Source organism: Lepisma saccharinum, chromosome 9, assembly GCF_977018435.1.
Source record: "Lepisma saccharinum chromosome 9, izLepSacc3.1, whole genome shotgun sequence".
Classification (NCBI taxonomy): Eukaryota; Metazoa; Arthropoda; class Insecta; order Zygentoma; family Lepismatidae; genus Lepisma; species Lepisma saccharinum.
Genome location: NC_139237.1, coordinates 33773684 through 33793015, shown reverse-complemented (window position 1 = coordinate 33793015; position 19332 = coordinate 33773684). Strand labels below are relative to the sequence as shown.

The following is a 19332-nucleotide window of genomic DNA, read 5'->3' as shown; positions in this document are numbered from 1 at the left end:
GGTAATGGAGGGCGGAAGTTCATTCCATGTTTTTGCCGCTGAAAGTGTAAAAGACGATTTGAAAATTTCCAGTGAGTGTTTGAAGAGTTCAAGTTTCGCTGTTCCTCTTGTTTTGTAGTTGTGTATTTCCCTTCTGGGTTTTAGTTTCTCGAATAAATTTTCGGGGATTTTTTTATGCAAAAGGTTCTGTATATAGCAACAGAAATGAAGTCTGCGACGTCTGTTCATGTTTAGCATTTTGTTCTCGTTCAGGGTTGGAAGAATATGATCGAAATTTTTAATGTTATAAACGAATCGTAAACACGAATTTTGAACTTTTTGAATTTTTACTTTATTTCGAACAGACAAGTTTGCACCGTATACTATATCACAGTAGTCTAGAAGAGGGAGAATCAGTGTTTGCACAAGTTTCATTTTAATATTTGTATTTAAGTATTCATTAAATTTATAGAGGGATCTTAGTGCTGCGTAGGCTTTCTTAGTTTGCTCTTGAACATGAAGGTCCCAGTTCAAGTGTTTGTCTAACATAACTCCTAAATTCTTCATACTTTTTGAATGTGGAATTTCGGATGTCTCTATTTTGATGCGTGGATTATTCGGGTTTATCATTGCGAGGCTATTCTTGGAACCCATGACGGTGAAAACAGACTTTTGTGGATTTATTTTCAGACCATTTGCATTACACCAGGTATTGATGGCTGCCAAATCTTTGTTAAGTAATGCTATTGCATAATCTGGTGATTTTGGTGGAAATGGGATTTGAATTTGGGTGTCATCTGCATAAAAGTGTATGGTACTATGCTCTATGTTGGTTTCTAAATCTGCTGTGAAGATTGTATATAGGAGAGGAGCTAGAATTGATCCTTGCGGAATGCCAGTTTCTAGTGGAAGCGTGTTCGAGAGAGAGGGCGTGGCAGTTTTTAGGAACACGTTCTGTTGCCTGTTTGTCAAGTACGATCTGAACCATTTCAGTGCGGGGTGTGAAAAATTATAATATTTCAACTTGCTTAAGAGTAGGTCGTGATGAACCTTGTCAAAAGCCTTTGTCAGATCCAGTGAAACCAGAGCAACTGTCATACCCTTGTCCATTGAGCGAAATATATCATCCGTGACTTTTAGCAACGCCGTCGCCGTGCTGTGAGCAGGGCGGAAGCCCGATTGGCATTTCGGAAGGAGATTGAGGCTGTTCACATGATTTCTGACTTGATTGTAAACAATTTTTTCGGTGATCTTGGAAAGGATGGGTAGTAGACTTATAGGACGAAGATCGTTTAAGGACGATGTTACTTTTTTGTTAGGTAGAGGGATCACTCGCGCTGTTTTCCAGCTGATTGGATATTGTCCAGACCGAAAGGAGAAATTTATTATATGTGTCAGGTGACTTAAGATAAACGGAAGTGATAGTTTGAGCATTTTTATTGTTATTCCATCATTGCCAGAGGCATTGGATCGTATATTATTTACTGCTTTAATTGTGTCATATTCTCTGATTTCTTTAAGATGAAATTGTTGTGCACTTTCATTAAATATTTTGGAGTTAAAAAAATTACTGGTTTTATTTAAGGCTGATTTCAAGCAGTCGGCCTCACGACAGATGTTCGAAAAATGTTCTTTTATTTTATCTACGTCTCGTATATCAGAGGGTATTTCATTATTAGTAGTTTTACTATATACTCCCCACGCCTTGAGTTTGCTCCACAGGTCTTTGTTGTTTTTATTAGATCGTAGGTGATGGTTAAAGAATGCTTTTTTCTCTTGTCGTTGCACCGTAGTTGTAAAGTTTCTTAGTTCCTTGTAGCGTTCCCAGTTGTAGTTTGTCTTTTCGCGTTTATATTTTAATAAAGCTCTGTCGCGGAGTTTCATGAGTAATTTCGTGTTTTCGGATATCCATGGAACACTTTTATGCTTAACCGGTTTAGTGTGGAGAGGTGCATGTTTGTCAAAAAGCTGGATAATATTGGTAGAGGTATACTGTACCTTATCTTCGATGTTGTCTTAGCTGTTGATTTGTGCCCAATCAATTTTTGCAGCATCATCATCAAATTTCTCCTTATTGAAATTTGACAAATTACGGTATGTGACATAATGTTTTTCTCTTTTCGGTTTTTCAATGGCAAGGGTGACACTTACCATGCAGTGATCTGAGTTTCCGATAGGTACGGTTACATTTGATGAACGTACAATGGCAGGGTCATCTGTTATTACGACATCCAGGAGTGATTCGCTATTTTCCGTTATTCTAGTTGGTTTATTGATAATTTGCGTAAGGCCGACAGAATTAAGAATTGATCGAAAGTATTTTGTCTCCGGTTTGTGTGGCGAAAGAAAGTCTACGTTTGTATCGCCTAAAATAATCAATTTGTCAACACGCGGGAAAACTTCAGAGATTGCGGTTTCTAAACGTGATAACTTTGTGTAGGATATATTGGGTGCTTTGTATATCCCGATTATTCCCAGGGTTGTGTTTCAAATCTTTATCGCTACGTTTATAATTTGAACTTCATCGTTATTTTCATAATTGGTGGATGTTGAAAGGACTTTTACATTTAAGTCTTCGCGATGATATAAGATAATACCACCTCCACCCTTCATAGTCCTGTCTTTTTTGATGGCCGTGAAACCAGGGATAGCGAAAGAGGACGAGGGCGCTTCTTCACAGGACCAGCTCTCGGTGATTAGGAGGAAGTTGGGAGGGCACTCACGTGTGATTGTTATTAGTTCCTCTAATTTTGTCCGCGACAGAGACCTGACATTAGCCTGTGCGAGGGTGAGGAGGGGTGGTTGCTCTTTCCCTGAAAGGCGATGACCAGGGGGTAGGGAACCGTTTCTTGTGGTTGCGTCACGTGATGTCGTTGACATGGAAGGCATTTTTGCAGAGAGGACCGGACAGGGGTACCATTTGTTGAGATTGGGACCAGGAGGGGTAACTGTTTTTATCAAGGCAGTCGGGTGTTTTTCTTTTTAAAAACGACCTAAAAACATTGAATACTATTTGGTGTTTAAAAATATATCAGGCTGGTGGGATGAAAAGAAGAGAGTGTACGAGTACTTACATGCTGTCTCCTTGTAAAAACTAGCCTCCCCAAACCTCACACAGTTAGCAGTTAATATCTTCACATTTTTAAGCACTTTTTTACATGTAACTTCACTAAACACAAACACACACACACACAAAACACACAAAAGTACACAATAATCAATGTGTATATGAGATAATATGAATTTTTCCAGTAATTGGGGAGTGATAAATCGTGAGTTAATTTCTGGATGGAGTTCATGAGGTACACACACATGCACAAGTGTTCACACGTTCGTTTCTTGTTTTCCAGTTCCACGCATCATTCCCGCCTGCATTTGAGAGCGTTTAGGTCCCTCTCGGTTTCAATGAATTTCTTTCCTTCCTCGGTCACCACGACGACTTTCCCATCAATTGTGTAGCAATTGAAGTTACCGTGTCTTGCCTTGGCTTCCTGGAGCAGTTTCTGGTGTTTCGGTGTAAACAATTCTGTGATCAGATATTGGCTTCCCTTGAGATTCCTCTTGGATCGCCACACAGCGTCCCGGTGCTTGTAGGACACAAACTTGATGATTAAAGGCCTGTGATCCTGCCTGACGACGTCCGCCGCCGTTCTCTTCGTTCGAGGAGCTCCAAGACGGTGGCAGCGACTCACGAAATCTTCCGGGACGTTGACGTCAAGTTTGCTGGAAAATATTTTGAGGGCGACCTCGGTTGGATTTTCCTGCGGGGTTTCCGGGACTCCGTGGAGTAACAGGCAATTTCTCCGGCTGTATTGATGGAGTTTATCCAGGGCGTGTTCTTGGTCAGTGATTTGACGTTTGACACTTTCCATATCTTCACCAAAGACTGCTAGCTCCCCTTTCATGATTTGTATATCTTGAAGTACCTCCTGGAGAGCAGGTGGGTTATTGATAGAGACTGCCTCTGTGTTGGGTTGCCTGGTGGATCCTAGGGCCGCTTCTACCTTTTCTTTGATTTTCTGGAGCTTGGCTTCGAGGTTGCCGTAACGCTGGTTCAGCTGCTTGTTGTTGCTTCAAATAGTTCTCATCAAACATCGTTTTACTCAATACCGGTATATCTGTTTAAATTAATACTGGGAAAATGATGTTCTCTGTAAGTCCACTTTATGCACAGGTAGGCTAATTGAGACTGGACTTAACAGTTTCAAGTGGGATCGGAACCACTATGTACCTTCGCCAGGTACGGAAGGAGACTATGTTCATATGAAGATAAAATCTAAAAAAAATGGGGGAAAAAAGCCTTTAGTACAGCAGTGATGCAGTATGATAAATTTTTCATTCATTATTTTATACTGTGGCAATACTTTGGATCAACTTGACGGAACGCACTTGTGCGATTCTCGCAGTGAAGCGGCAATGCTGTGAAAGTTGCCTGTTGCCCATGGAGTCTGAGATTGGCCACACTTCGCCATACGTCATGCACCCATTTACCATATTAGGAGTGCGAAAGAATAATTAATATCTGGAACCATATTTGATGTACACACACCAAACTTCTTGAATTTGATCAAATGCGTTATATCAACAGTTTTTTTTGCAATTTCATTGAATTTGTAATTATGCATTTCAAGTTTGCACATTTCCATAAAATGTCAATTTTTGAAGTATGTAGTAAAAATATGCATTTGATTTTCCTACAGAGGTGCAAAAATAATCAAACTTCATGTACACAAAATTTCAAGATTATATGTACAGTCGATTATGAAGTGTATGGTGTTAAGATCCCCATTCATGAAAATGAGAAGGAAGAACTACACTTTTCAGTGAATTTTTCATTATAGCAAGAAAACAAAGTTAAGATTAATTTTCAGATAACGCTTATTAAAAAGTAGATACTTGAAGCTTTCCAATGAGGTATATTTGACTTTTTTCCTCTCACGGAGTACAATTTTACAAGCGCGTAAACCAAGGGCTCAATGTTTTTGTCACTGATAGTATAGTTTCCTCTTTTAGTGGAAGCTCTCCGAAAATTTTCAATTTTCATTGAACCCCTATATCTCGGGTGGGGGATGCAATAGAAATTTGATATTTACAGCATACAATTGAAGAGAGATTCCTTTTCTCAACTACAAAAACCACATAGATGTAGGTGTGTTGCTTACTTTCCAAGCTGCGTAACATCAACATTTTGAATGATGTCGTAAATCTGGTGAGGTGCTAAAGAATTCCATTTGTGGTTCAGGTAATGATGTCAAAGGCGGCTGTCTAGGTTATTAAGTCTCTCGACGTTAAACATAGATTATAGTTTCTTAGGATAGATATTTGTTAACACAGTAATAAAGATATCTTGTGAAAGATTTCACGTTTTCCCGAAACCCTAACATTTTTTTTTCTTTTTGCTAGTCCTGCCATAAACGTTGTGCATTTATTTCAATATTGCCCGAATGGGCACTGCTACTAAAAAAACCTGGGTGTATCCAAGAGTATGAATTTCTCTCCATGTTGCAAGTGGAAACATTTTTTTATGTTGATTGTTAAGCTGGACAGGATGTTTGAAAAATATGATTAATAAGAATTTTGAGAATCCCATGTATTCCTTATATTGATATATTTTTCTATTGCATCGGAAGTTTTATATTCCCAAGAGAACGGATCAGATCATACTCCCATATGGTCAATGCTTTTCTCCTTGCCTCCTGGCATTGTTGCCAAACCTGATGCACATAAAGGAATTAAATTTCACCTTGAATGGAGTAAAAACTGATTTCCATGTAGCTAGATTTACGAAGGCTAAATAAAGAGCCTCCTAGGGTAATGTTAGTTGTCAAAGGGGTGGGGGGGCACTGCTATTATCGTTAACTCTAAATTGATGACAATTTATTCTAAGTTTTCAACATCTAGATCCATCCACCGATGGTCGTATGAAATCAAAAATGAAGAATTTCCTGATAACAATATTATGTCAATTTCACGTCAAACATGGCACTATAACAATATCACGTCACGTGCAAAATGTATAATTATGACAAAAGTTGATCTATGTGGGCTGGAACCAGTGATGGCATCATAGTGGGGCACAGGGGTGTGCATCCCAGTTCACAGCTGAATGAGTGCACGAAAGAGCTTGGGAAGAGTCCCGTGCAGTGGCGGCTCATGGTGAACCAAAGTGGAGGTGCAATAACTCACAAATTTGCTTTATTTTACTTCGCCTTTTGTGCCACATTTGGCTAATTTGCGAAGATGGGGATGATTGATATGATGAAATTGATGAAAGGACACTCACAAACATTCATGCCCAGGCCGGGATTTGAACCTGGGGCCCCTGGCATCGTAGCGCGATGTGCTAACCACTCTGCCATGGGGGCCGGCACAAATTTGCTCCACTAGTAATGTCAATTTAAATGATCAATTTCGTATAATAGCCAACGTCATAAGAAATTGATACATTTGTGTTTATCGAATATCATGTTTTACACGTTTGCACATATTATAATAAATTAATAATTATTTACCAGTAATTAGGCCAAAAATACCCGAAGTCATGAAACAAAAAATGGCCACCATATTTTAATGAAGTAGAGTTTTAGAAAAATAATGCATGCTTTGAACTACCCATGCATAAAGGTTAGAACAACAAAAATATTGAAAATTTTAAAAGTGGTCAATCAACCAGTGCTGGACCATTCGGTATGGACTGACCCATATGAATTCTGGACAAAAACTCAGGTCTTAGTACAGTTTATGTGAATTTAAAGTGGATAAACATCATAGTAATGCTTTTACCACTTATTCAATATTTCTAACAATATTATGTGTACTCATATTAGTGATAATTTGTGAGTGGTTTAGGGCCATTTGCCAAAAATGCTAGTGGAAACAATGGTTCAGATATGATATTTTTATATATTTATATTACCTTTCTGGTTTTTTTTTAATATTATTTTGAACATGTATTGATTATGCTGTGTAACAATTTTCATTTTGGTAAAACCTGGGATTCCCTATCAAAACAATTACCCGAAATGGAGTGTTTTTCACTTTCACAACAACAACATACTTAGTATTTAGTTTCAAAGAATATGTAATATTAATAATCGAGTATCCCAGCAATTTCCTGAATTCTACTAGATATTTATTTTATTTAGACATATTCAACATAATTTTTAGGGCATATGTTGTTCAAATTAAAATTTGTATCAAATTTATAAAGTAAAAAAAAACAGCTACGTGTACACATTTATGAAACCAATTTTGTCAACTTTTAATTACTTTTCACAACGCAAATTATTTTATAATATGTAAATATGAAAGAGGGCTCTTTGTAACTTTCGAAACTATTTGTAAAAAGAAGCATATACAGAAAGAACAATTGGATGAAAATACATAGCTACTTTTGTACTTTTTTTTACACGTGAAGGGAACATATTGTGTAACACACTATGCACAGGAAAGCAGCTTCCAGTTAAACATAAAGCAAAACGAAAATATATAACCAGAAAAGAGGGGGGTGGAGAGAAAATTCAGCATATTTCGATAATTAACAGTTCCCGTATTTTTTTGGTCTTCAGCTTGTCTTTTGAATTTGCAGTCAATTTTAGGTGACCATAAGCATTATGCATCTCATTGATTAGAGAATATGACATCATATGAGGTACAAATTTTTTTCTTCATGTTTCAGAGATCGAAAACATAGGGAAAAGGATCAAGATAGGAAAAAAAAAAATACCGAAATAGGTTGTTTTACGTAAATTAGCAAATATGTAATATCCTGGCAAATATGTAAAAATTTGTCGCATAAAACTCATGCAAAATCATGTCAGTTATATAATTAGTTGACATTTTTCAGTTCACGGTATGTATCTAGAAAGGAATAGAATATGTAACTACATTCAAATCTGAGCTCTAGTTATGACAGTATGATGGGGAAATAGCACACTTTTCCTTGAGAAATGAGTAATTTTTACTGTTGAAACATACTCAGGGTTAAGTGCAACTATTATTTTATGTATTCTTTGTATTGTTGTTGGTACCGTGAACTATTATTGAATTGTTTATCTATTTGTTGAACAAGCTATGCATCACGTGGATGTGTTCCACTGTGATATTTGATTTGATTATGAGTAGAGTTCGGATTTGTATGTAATTACATATTCTATTCCTTTCTAAATACATATATTGAACAGGAAAATGTCAATGAATTATATAACTGACATGATTTTGCATAAGTTTTATGCTACATATTTTTACATATTTGCTAATTTACCTTACATAGAACAACATATTTTGGTATTTTTTCCTATCTTTTCGATCTCTGAAACATGATGAAAATGTGTAGCTCATGTCATATTTTCTAAACAATGAGATGCTTAGTGCTTATGGATCTAAAATTGACTGCCAAGTCGAAGACAGGCTGAAGACCAAAAGAGATACGGGAACTGTTACAGTCCCGAGCGAATTAATCGGAACAACATATTTTTATGCATGATAGAGTCTCAAACTTGACTATGGTTTCATGATGATGAATCTATGACAAATCATGAGATACAAATTATATAACAGAAAGAAGAACATATTAGCTATTAAGAAATATTACGAACATGTAATTCATTGTTTCTGAATAGTGTAATTGATGAATTAGGGTATAAGTACAAAAAAATACATAACGTGTGTAGTTATTGTCGTATTTCAATTAATTCGCACGGGACTGTAGACCTCATTTCTGATTGGCCTACTTTATTTGAAATATTTTCTCAACGTTCATACATTTATTAGTGGGCGAATTCACACACATGTACAGTCCCTTGCGAATTAATTGAAATACGACAATATCTACACACTTTATGTATTTTTTGTACTTATACCCTAATTCATCAATTACACTATTCAGAAACAATAAATTACATATTCGTAATATTTCTTAATAGCTAATATGTTCTTCTTTCTGTTATATAATTTGTATCACATGATTTGTCATAGATTCATCATCATGAAACCATAGTCAAGTTTGAGACTCTATCATGCATAAAAATATGTTGTTCCGATTAATTCGCTCGGGACTGTATTTATCGAAAGATGCTGGAGTTCCACCCCGTTCTGGTTATGTTTTCTCGTTTCACTTTTAGGTTCAGGCAAAGAACCTAGAAACTTGGCATCAGTGGACAAGAAAGCTACTTTCCTTTACGTAGCGAGTTATGCAATATGTTCTTTGTACAAATGTACAAAAGTAGCTATGTATTCGATTTTCCTAGATGCTACTTTTTACAATTTGTTTCAAAAGTTACAAAGAGCTCTCCTATATGTTTAGATATTATCCAATAATTTGCGATGTAAAAAGCAATTAATAGTTGACAAAATTGGTTTCTTAAATATGTACACGTTGCTGTGCTTTTTTGAGTCTATGAATTTGAATCAAATTTTAATTTGAACAACTTTTGTCCTTAAAATTATGTTGAATATGTTCAAATAAAATAAATATCTAGCAGAATTCTTGAAATTGCTTGGATACTCGATTGCTATTTATTCTTTGATACTACTCGTACATATTTAGCTACATATTCTTTTGATAATACATATTTAGCTACATATTTTATCAATTATTGTTACACATTTATGTACAAATTTTGTACTTTGATATTACATAAAAATCAAGGGTCTAATTATGATTGTCTGGGTAAAAGTGCTCTACTTTGGAATTTTCTGTATACTGCATTATAAGTACTGTTGGAAATAGATAATAATAAGTTTTTATTTTATTTAGGTCAAAGAAGATGATGAACTGTCAAAGATAATATGCTATTCTTGTCTTGCAAAATTGGAGAGTTTCCACGAGTTTAAGGACATCTGCAGTCAATCAGCAACCCTTATTAGAGAGTATATTCCACATGCAGAGGAAGTCGAGGTGAGGTTGATTTATTTACCTATGCCACAGTGCTGACATTTCTTTGTAATATGCACACTAGCATCAGACTGTTTGGAATCATCTGTTAAATTTCACAGTACATGAAAATAAAATCTATTTCTTTAAACCTACCATCAAAGTACATATATTTCAATGTTATCTGGGCACATGCTGATCTATACTGTTCACTATATTTGTCACAAAAACAACAAATATAATCCAAATGCCCTTTCATCAGTGTGTATTTGCTTTCATCACAACTTTTTTTTAGATGCATGTCATACTTGCTTTAAGTTTTTCAAATGCCTCCATTGTTGTAGGTACTGCAGGAAGGTACTGCCACACTTTATCCACACACAGACCTTGGAGTCTTTGCATTTACCTTCCTGAGTTCCTCTGACAAGAGGAATCTGAGTCAAAAATAGGAGATTGCAATGCTTCTGCAGCTTCTTCCGACAAATTTATTGCTCATGTGAGAAGTATGTTTGGGTTCATTATCCTGTCGTTGAACAAATCATCAAGCAATTTACCTTGTTGCAGAGGATACAGCATTACCTTAGAGGATATGATGATAATGTTTCTTCTCTTTTCTACGGTGATCCAGTATTCACTACATCACAAATCTGATTGTTACCAAAACATCCACACACTATTACACATCTGCCTGCACGTTTCACTGATGTACTAACACAAGCCTCCATAACTCTTTCTGCAGCACAGTGTTGAAAGTAATGGTGGCAGTTGGAACGAAGTTTTTTATATTTTGATTCATTTGTCCAAAGTAACTTCCCATTGGTCATTGGTTAAGTTGGCTTAATTTTTGGCCCAATTTAACCTCTTAACAATGGCTACAATACTGCTACGTGATGAACAGTTCCAGCCTCAGACAGGTTGCTCTTGTTTTATTTATTTCTGCACACATGTACAATGCTGAATGTCTTCTGCCGCTCTTACTGTTGATAAAAATGGCTGTCCTCAATGGTTTGTCTTGCACATCTACTGCAAAGTTGGTGCTCAAGACTGCTGCTTTCCTGCTCACAGAACATGAATTCTGGAATTTCCAATTGTTTTGCTATTTGTCGATTTTACCATCCAATTACTTTATGACCACATACTTTGCTCCCTTTTTTTTATCAGACTTTTTACCCAGATTCGATTGGTAAGTATGTACTTGTTTTCATCAATATGCCCAATTATTAAATTGGACAGGAACACCACAATGATATAAACTTGTTTCTAATAATAGGATGCAATTTTCATTAGTTTCAGTGGTTTCCATATTTTTATGGTTAAGTCTAAACTTTCTCATGCTAGTGTGTGTTTATGGATGTATACATGTGTGTGTGTCGTACTGTTAGCAAGTTAATCTAATATTAGAGTCGTAGTGGGTGGTAAAGAAACAGTTTTTTTTAAGTGTTTTCATCCCCTTTTTTATCCATTGAGAAGAGTTACCTTTTTCCAAATTCTGTCTCAAGTTAATGATGCAATAGGAGTGTACATTGGTTAACATATGTTTTCTTGTTCCACGGCTTTTATTTCTCTCTAATTCCAAAAAATGCTCTTGTGAGTTAAAGGCATTTTTTTTACATAAATAGCTATGTACAACATGGAAAAATGTACCAGTGGAAATATTACTACACAACACACTGCGGCTGAAATGTGATTATATTTATTACTGAAAATAATGGGAACAGTAAAAACGACATGTCACACAATTAATGTGTGGTCAAATGGATGTAAACTCATTCCGTCTCTAATTAATGGGTATCAGGGAGCAACCCTGGAGGTAAAGGTGCTAACATCACTTACACTATGGCGAAGATATAAAATGTGTAGAGGTCTTACTTCTGCTCCGTCACTTGCTACAGAGGAGAAGCTTTATGATTAATGTGTCAAGTGAAACAGACTAATATGAGTGGCACCACTGGGGAATGTGCCTCCACAGGAAATCAAACCTGAGAACACTTGATTAGAAGGTTATATAGTTAGATCCTATTCTATTGGAGAAGCTAACCTATACTTTAGGAAAATGTGACCATTGATCAAATCTAGCACTTCACTCTCTAGTCTGTTGAATGATTGTTAGGCAAATGTAATTTATTAACTCTCTTCTCCCCCTTATATGCCCTTTGTTAAATGGTAAAGGAACAGTGTTCCAACCTGATACTACATACATTTCAAGACCTGCATGCAAGCATTGAGTCTGTTATATAGAGTTGCAAAAAAGTTGCAAAAAAGCTGACTTTTTTGAATGGATGTTTTCCTGATAAATTAAAAAAAAAGTTTTGTCATTTTCCCAATTGCTGCTACTCTATTTCACTTTGTTAGATTTTAGAAGTTCGTAATGTCATATTTCTGATCTTGGTGCAGCAGCCATGAGACACACATTGTTTATGTGCCTAAATTCAAATTCTTTATTTGCGTGGGCGAGGTTCAGCCTGAGGCTGTTCTGCCACCTAACCTGTGTCATTGATTACATTTAAATGTACATTTATTATAACTAACTAACTAACTAACTCTCTAGCCTTCTTAAACCCGAAGGTTCATGGCTGCAGCAACACAGGCCTTCCATCTGTCCCTATCTTGAGCAAGATCTACATACTCTTTTCCATCCCTACCGATTTCCTTTAGGTCTATCTCAACGTTGTCCCTCCATCTTCGTCTTGGCCTTCCTACAGGTCTCTTACCATCAGGTTTCCCAACAAGAATCCTGTAGACTCCTCTTTCCTCTCCCATTCGTGCCACGTAGCCTGCCCACCTAAGTCTTCTTGATTTAATTATTCTAATAATATCTGGACATGAATACAAATTATGTAGTTCTAAATTATGTAACCTTCTCCACTCACCTGTCTCCTCATCCCTTTTAGGTCCAAATATTTTCCTAAGGATCTTATTTTCAAATACTCTCAATTTATGTTCCTCTTTTAATGTATGGGACCAAGTTTCACATCCATATAATACTACAGGCAAAATTACTGTTCGTATATTTTAACTTTTAGTTTATTAGATATTAAACGAGGAAACAAAAGTTTATGAAGAGAGAAGTAACATGCATTTCCTAAATTAAGCCTACTTTTTATTTCCTCTTTAATATAATTTTCATTTGTTAATATTACTCCTAAGTATTTGAATTTGGATACTGGTTCAAACGAGTTGTTATCAATAATTAGATTTTGATTGTTACCTAACACTTGGTTTCGGCCTGTAAGCATATATTTAGTTTTCTCTTTGTTAACTTCCAAACCTAACTCCATATTTCTTATACATATGTTATTACAGTATTAATACAGTGTACAATAAACTGTATGATTTAGTTACAAAATCTATTGATAAAGTAATTGTAATAAATGTATGAATAAAATGATATAAAAATTTTGAAAAGACAACAACATTAAAATAAAATAAAATGAATAAAATATTAATTAAAAAAAAGTATGTAGACAAAATACTTAACATATACATATAAGTTATATCATAGTATTTGAACACAATCTCTGCTCTACCAAAAGAAAATTCTTTACTTCATTTTTTAAAGATTTTATTTTAGATATGCTCGACATGGTCGACATTTGCTGAAATGTCGTATTTTTGCAGCAAAATATGAAAACGACGACTGATATGCCTGTGTGTTGCAGAGTGGAAGGTTAAATTTGAAATTATTTCTTGTATTGTGGCTGTGAATACTGGTGCGAAGGATCAACATGTCTGCCAGATACGATGGCTTGCCAGATGTAATAATTTTATGTATAAGGCAATATGTATGCAGTAGTCGCCTACGGTACATATTGAGGATATTATTTATGGATGGTAAAATATGTTCACGCCTCGGGATGCAAAATATGAACCGCATGCACACATTTTGGCATTTTTGAATTTTTGCTTGTAAAGTTTTATTTATTCTACCAGAGTACACTACGTCACAATAGTCGAGAAATGTTTCAACTAATCGCTGCTTGATTTCTGAAGATAATAGATTGTTAAATTTAAACAAGAATCTAAGTGTTTCAAATGATTTATTGATATGGCAGCTAATATGCTCATCCCATGATAGACGAGTGTCAAATATTAGTCCAAGACTTTTAACTACTTGAGCTCTAGGTATGACATCATCATTTATTTTAATTGTTGTATTAGTGTGCTTGACCGAACCAATAGCATTTCGAGTTCCAATAAATGTATAACATGACTTATTAGCATTAATTTTAAGGCCATTTGCATCACACCATGTCTTTATCGCACCCAAATCATTACTTATGTATTCAATACTTATGGCAATTTCTGTTGGATTGAATGATTTGGTTAGTTTGGTGTCATCAGCATATGAATGTACGTTACAGTATTTGACAACTGAGGGTAGGTCTGCAATATAAATTGTAAACAATAAGGGATATATTATAGATCCTTGTGGAACACCAGATGAAATATATAAATTATTAGATAATAAAGTAGGCGACAGTTTTACACGTTGATTTTGGTTACTTAGATATGAAAAATACCAGTTAAGGGTAGATTGTGAAAAACTGTAATATGTCAGTTTACTGAGTAGTAATTTATGTTGTACCATATCAAATGTTTGGGACAGGTCCAATAATATTAATGCAGTGAGGAATTTCTTATCCATAGCCTGGAGGATGTCATTTGTGACTTTCAGCAAAGCCATATCAGTGCTATGTGCCAGCCGAAATCCTGACTGTGAGGGTGGAAGAATATTGTTTAGGGCAACGAAGCTAAATGTCTGTTTATAGATTATTTTTTCTAGGAGTTTTGAACACACAGGCAGGACACTAATAGGTCGAAGGTCGTTTACATTAGTTGGTCTTAGGGAGTGGTGTTATCAAAGCTTCTTTCCATTTCCTGGGAAATACAGATTTCTCAAGCGAAAAGTTAATAATATGTGTGATAATAGGCAAAGTAAAAGGTAGCGATAACTTCAGCATTGTAGTTGATATTCCATCTGCACCAATAGCAGTAGACTTGATTTTGTACAAATATTTTCTTACCGTATAGTCATCCACTTTTTCAAAAGCAAATTCGAGAAGCATATTATTAAACTTTTGGTTACTAAATTTTAAACATTCTTGAGATACCAGACGTTGGTCGATATTTAGACTTTCAAATGAACTAATAAAGTGTTAATTTATCTCGTTCGCATTGTCAAACGTGCAGGGGAGATCATTTTTATTTGAGCCAACGCCTACAGATTTCAGCTGCTTCCATAAATGCTTTGGTTGTGTTGGTGTTTTATTGATGTTATGCTCAAAATAACACATTTTTTCTTGCCGAATAACGGATGTCGTGAAATTTCTCAATTCGTTGTATTCCTTCCATGCAGATTCAGTTCCGGTTCGCAAATAAAAATTAAATAATAAGGTGTGATATGGAAAACAACTCAAACAAATAAGATAATTTCTAATTCTAATTTAATTTAATATAACGAAACGCATTGTGCCTTAGTTTCATCAACTCCTTCACATTCGATGTAATCCATGGCATACGTTTGTTACGAACTCATGTTTTACGAACTGGCGCATGCTTGTCAAAGAGATCAAGTAAGTTGGCATTGAAATACTCTACTTTCTGTGTTATCTGTGTTATATATTTTTTCCCAGTTGATTTTTTCTGCATCCTTCACGAATTTATCATAATCAATATCACCGTATTTTCTGTGGTATATAATTCTGTTCACACTTTCTGGTTTGGTATATGCAAGTACAACGTGGGTCATTCTATGATCGCTATTGCTGACTGGCTCACCGACACCATGTTGCATTACATTTTGTATGTTGCTGACAAACGTCAGATCAATTAATGACATAGTTGTGGAGGTTATTCTGGTCGGTTTATTGATTATTTGCGTTAATTGGAACTGATTCAACAAATTTTGAATGTAAACCACGTCAGCACAGTCTGGATGTAAGAAATTAATGGTGAAATCTCCAGCTATAACAAGGTCTTTAACTAAGGGATACATTTCGGCCAATATATCTTCTAAAATTGACAACTGTGTATATGGAATACGCTTAGGCCTGTATACGGCACAAATACCAAGACGTTCCTTTTTTATTTCAACCGTAGCTGCAAGGTACTCAAAGTCAAACTCTCCTTCGTTTTCGAAAAACAACGGATGCAGTTTTAGTCCCTCCCGTGCATATATGCAGACACCCCCACCCATGCTGTAATGGCGATCAGAGCGTATTAAGTCATAACCTGGAATTTTCAATGCAAGTTATATTGCAAGTTAACCACGTTTCTGTTATAACAAGAATGTCAATCTGTTTCTCTGTAATTTCGATGCATATTTCCTGAAGTTTGGGGAATAATGACCCGACGTTTACATTTGCTATTTTGAGACCCAGGTACAGCCGGTTCTTTTGTCATCGGCGAGAGGGTGACGGAGGTCATGCCCTAGAGCAGTGGAGTTCATTTGAAGGGGGGGGGGGGGTGGTAGGTTCTGTTAGAGGCATAACGGTAGAAGTAACTTCTGGAGGGTTGAAGAGCAGAGAGAGGTTGCAAACTCACTACATTTATCCGCAGATGCATAAAGGTTACAAATACAAATAAAAGTTGCCTGCTTTTTACGGTACTTTTGAGCATTAGAAATTTATGAATATGTTTTTTTGATTTACTAACAATTTAACTTTGCTTATGTACAAGTACGTATCTCACATTTACGAAGCTAAACTGTAAAATTATGCAGTTGAGATTAAAATATTGAAAGTAGTAAACAATAATAAAAGAAGCAAAACACGTATATATCAAAGAAAAGAGGAACTTAAACATTTAAAAGCTACAACTTAAGACTAAATGTATTCCCGATAAATGAAAATTATAAGAGTAATGTGATGTTTAAATTTTATGTTATGAAAGGTAAAAGAGATTTTAAAAAAAATGTCCATCAGCTATTCATTGACTTAAAAAAAGCATATGATTTGGTCAAAAAAGATAAATATATAATATATTAGTCGAGTTCGGAATACCTAAGAAGCTTGTTAATATGATAAAAGTATGGACCAGTGAAACAGAATGTAAAATTCGTGTGGGTATTAATGTGTCTGACAAATTTACAATTCATGGTGTATTAAAACAAGGAGATGCGTTATCTCCATTGCTCTTTAATTTTGCCTTAGAGTATGCTGTTAGGAAGGTAAAAGAAACTAACGAAGGACTAAAATTAAACGGTGTGACTCAGTTGTTAACATATGCAGATGATGCAGATTTATTAGGGGATGATAAAAATACAATTAAGAATAATGCTAAAATATTTTTCAAAGCAGCTAAAGAAGTAGGTTTGGAATTTAGCAAAGATAAAACTAAATATATGTTTACAGGCCAAAACCAAGTGTTAGGTAATAATCAAAATCTAATTATTGATAACAACTCGTTTGACCCTGTTTCCAAATTCAAGTACTTAGGAATATAGGAAGGAATAATACTAACAAATGAAAATGATATTAAAGAGAAAATAAAAAGCAGGCTTAATTCACTAAATGCATGTCTTTTCTCTTCATAAAATTTTGTCTTCTCATTTAATATCTAAGAAAACTAAAAGTTAAAATATACAAAACATTAATTTTGCCTGTATTATATGGTCTCTTACATTGAAAGAGGAACATAAATTGAGAATATTTGAAAATAAGATCCTTAGGAAAATTTTTGGACCTAAAAGGGATGAGGAGACAGGTGAGTGGAGAAGGTTACATAATTTAGAAGTACATAATTTGTATGAGGGGCAGTCAAATGAAAACCGAACACCCACCATAAAACACATTCCTCGCAAAAGTTGGCAACACTGTTGTTACGTATCTATACTGCCATCTGTAGGGTAGGAGAAATGCATAGTGAAAACGCACAGGTCCACACAATTGCTTCGTCATTGCTCAGGAGGTGAGCGTAGTGAAAAGTGTGTTCGTCCAGCATTGGCAATGGAGGCAAGCAAAGAAGAGCAGAGAGGTGTGGTTCGTTTCTTGGTGGCTGAGGGTCCTGGAACACGCGAAATTCATCGTAGCATGTCTGCAGTGTATGGCGAACACTGCATGTCCCTGACAAGTGTGCACGAGTGGCAGAAGAGATTCCGCGAAGGACGAACATCACTGCAAGACGATCCACGCCTGGGACAGGCCCATCGAGCCATTACGCCTGATGTGATTGCGAGGATCGATGGTCTGATCCGGGAAGACCGACGAATCACAGAGGAAGAAATTTGTGTTCAGGTTGGCATTAGTCATGGCTCTGTGCATGCCATTATCAAAGATCACCTGCAGTTCCGAAAAATTTGCACGCAGTGGGTTCCGCATCAGCTGACGGAGGGACAAAAGATTGACAGAATGACTGCATGTCTGAGTCATTTGCAGCGGTACCACGAGGAAGAGTATGCGTTTCTGTCATGTATCGTCACAGGGTATGAAACGTGGTGCCGCCATGTTGAGCCTAGAGCAAACGGTAAAGCCAATAATGGAAACACGTAGATTCTTCCCTGCCAAAGAAATCCAAGGCTGTCCATACGAGTTCCGGTAAGGTCATGCTGAGCTTCTTCTTCGACTGGAAGGGCCCTCTGCTTGTCAACTTCCTAGAGCGTGGAGCCACAATCAATGCACAGCGCTATGAAGATACGTTGCAGAAACTGCGCTGTGCCATAAAGTCAAAACGCCCTGGAATGATGTCGGACGGAATCATCCTTTTGCATGATAACGCCCGTCCCCATACTGCCAATCTGGTGAGGGATAAGCTTCAGACATTTGGCTGGGAAACGCTTGAACATCCTCCATACAGCCCAGATATTTCCCCTTGTGACTTCCACATTTTTGGTGACCTGAAGAAAGACATTCATGGACGTCAGTTTCATTTGGACGAGGAAGTGCAACAGTGGGTGAGGTTGTGGATCTGTCAGCGACCTACCTCTTTCCACAAGACTGGAATTGATCGTCTTGCCTCCCAGTGGGATAATGTCTTAACACTTGTGGCAATTACTTTTGAATAAAACAAACTCAATTGTCACTTTGTAGCGGGTGTTCAGTTTTCATTTCACTGCCCCTCATATTAATGTCCAGATATTATTAGAATTATTAAATCAAGAAGACTTAGGTGGACGAGCCATGTGGCACGAATGGGATAGGAAAGAGAAATATACAGGATTCTTGTTGGGAAACCTGATGGTAAGAGACCTGTAGGAAGGCCAAGATGAAGATGGAGGGATAACGTTGAGATGGACCTAAAGGAAATCGGTAGGGATGGAAAAGAGTATATAGATCTTGCTCAGCATAGGGACAGATGGAAGGACTGTGTTGCTGCAGCCATGAACCTTCGGGTTTAAGGAGGCTAGAGAGTTAGTTAGTTATATTAATTAAGGGCACCTATTAATTTCCATATAAACTGTAAAGATCAAAAATGTGTTTGAGTGAAATTGTTGGGACCAGGGCATCAACTTGTAAGAAATAAATTTACTGGGCTGCAGTGGC

At 36.2% G+C, this 19332-nt stretch overlaps 1 protein-coding gene across 1 annotated transcript in view; it reads left to right on the top strand.

The window, feature by feature from the left end:
* LOC145991990 (uncharacterized) overlaps positions 1–19332 on the top strand; it is a 46543-nt gene that overhangs the window by 8700 nt on the left and 18511 nt on the right. Inside the window, exon 3 of the mRNA XM_083127980.1 lies at positions 9737–9877. Coding sequence (XP_082984106.1) covers positions 9737–9877 — 141 coding nt within the window. The remainder of the gene's footprint in view (positions 1–9736; positions 9878–19332) is intronic.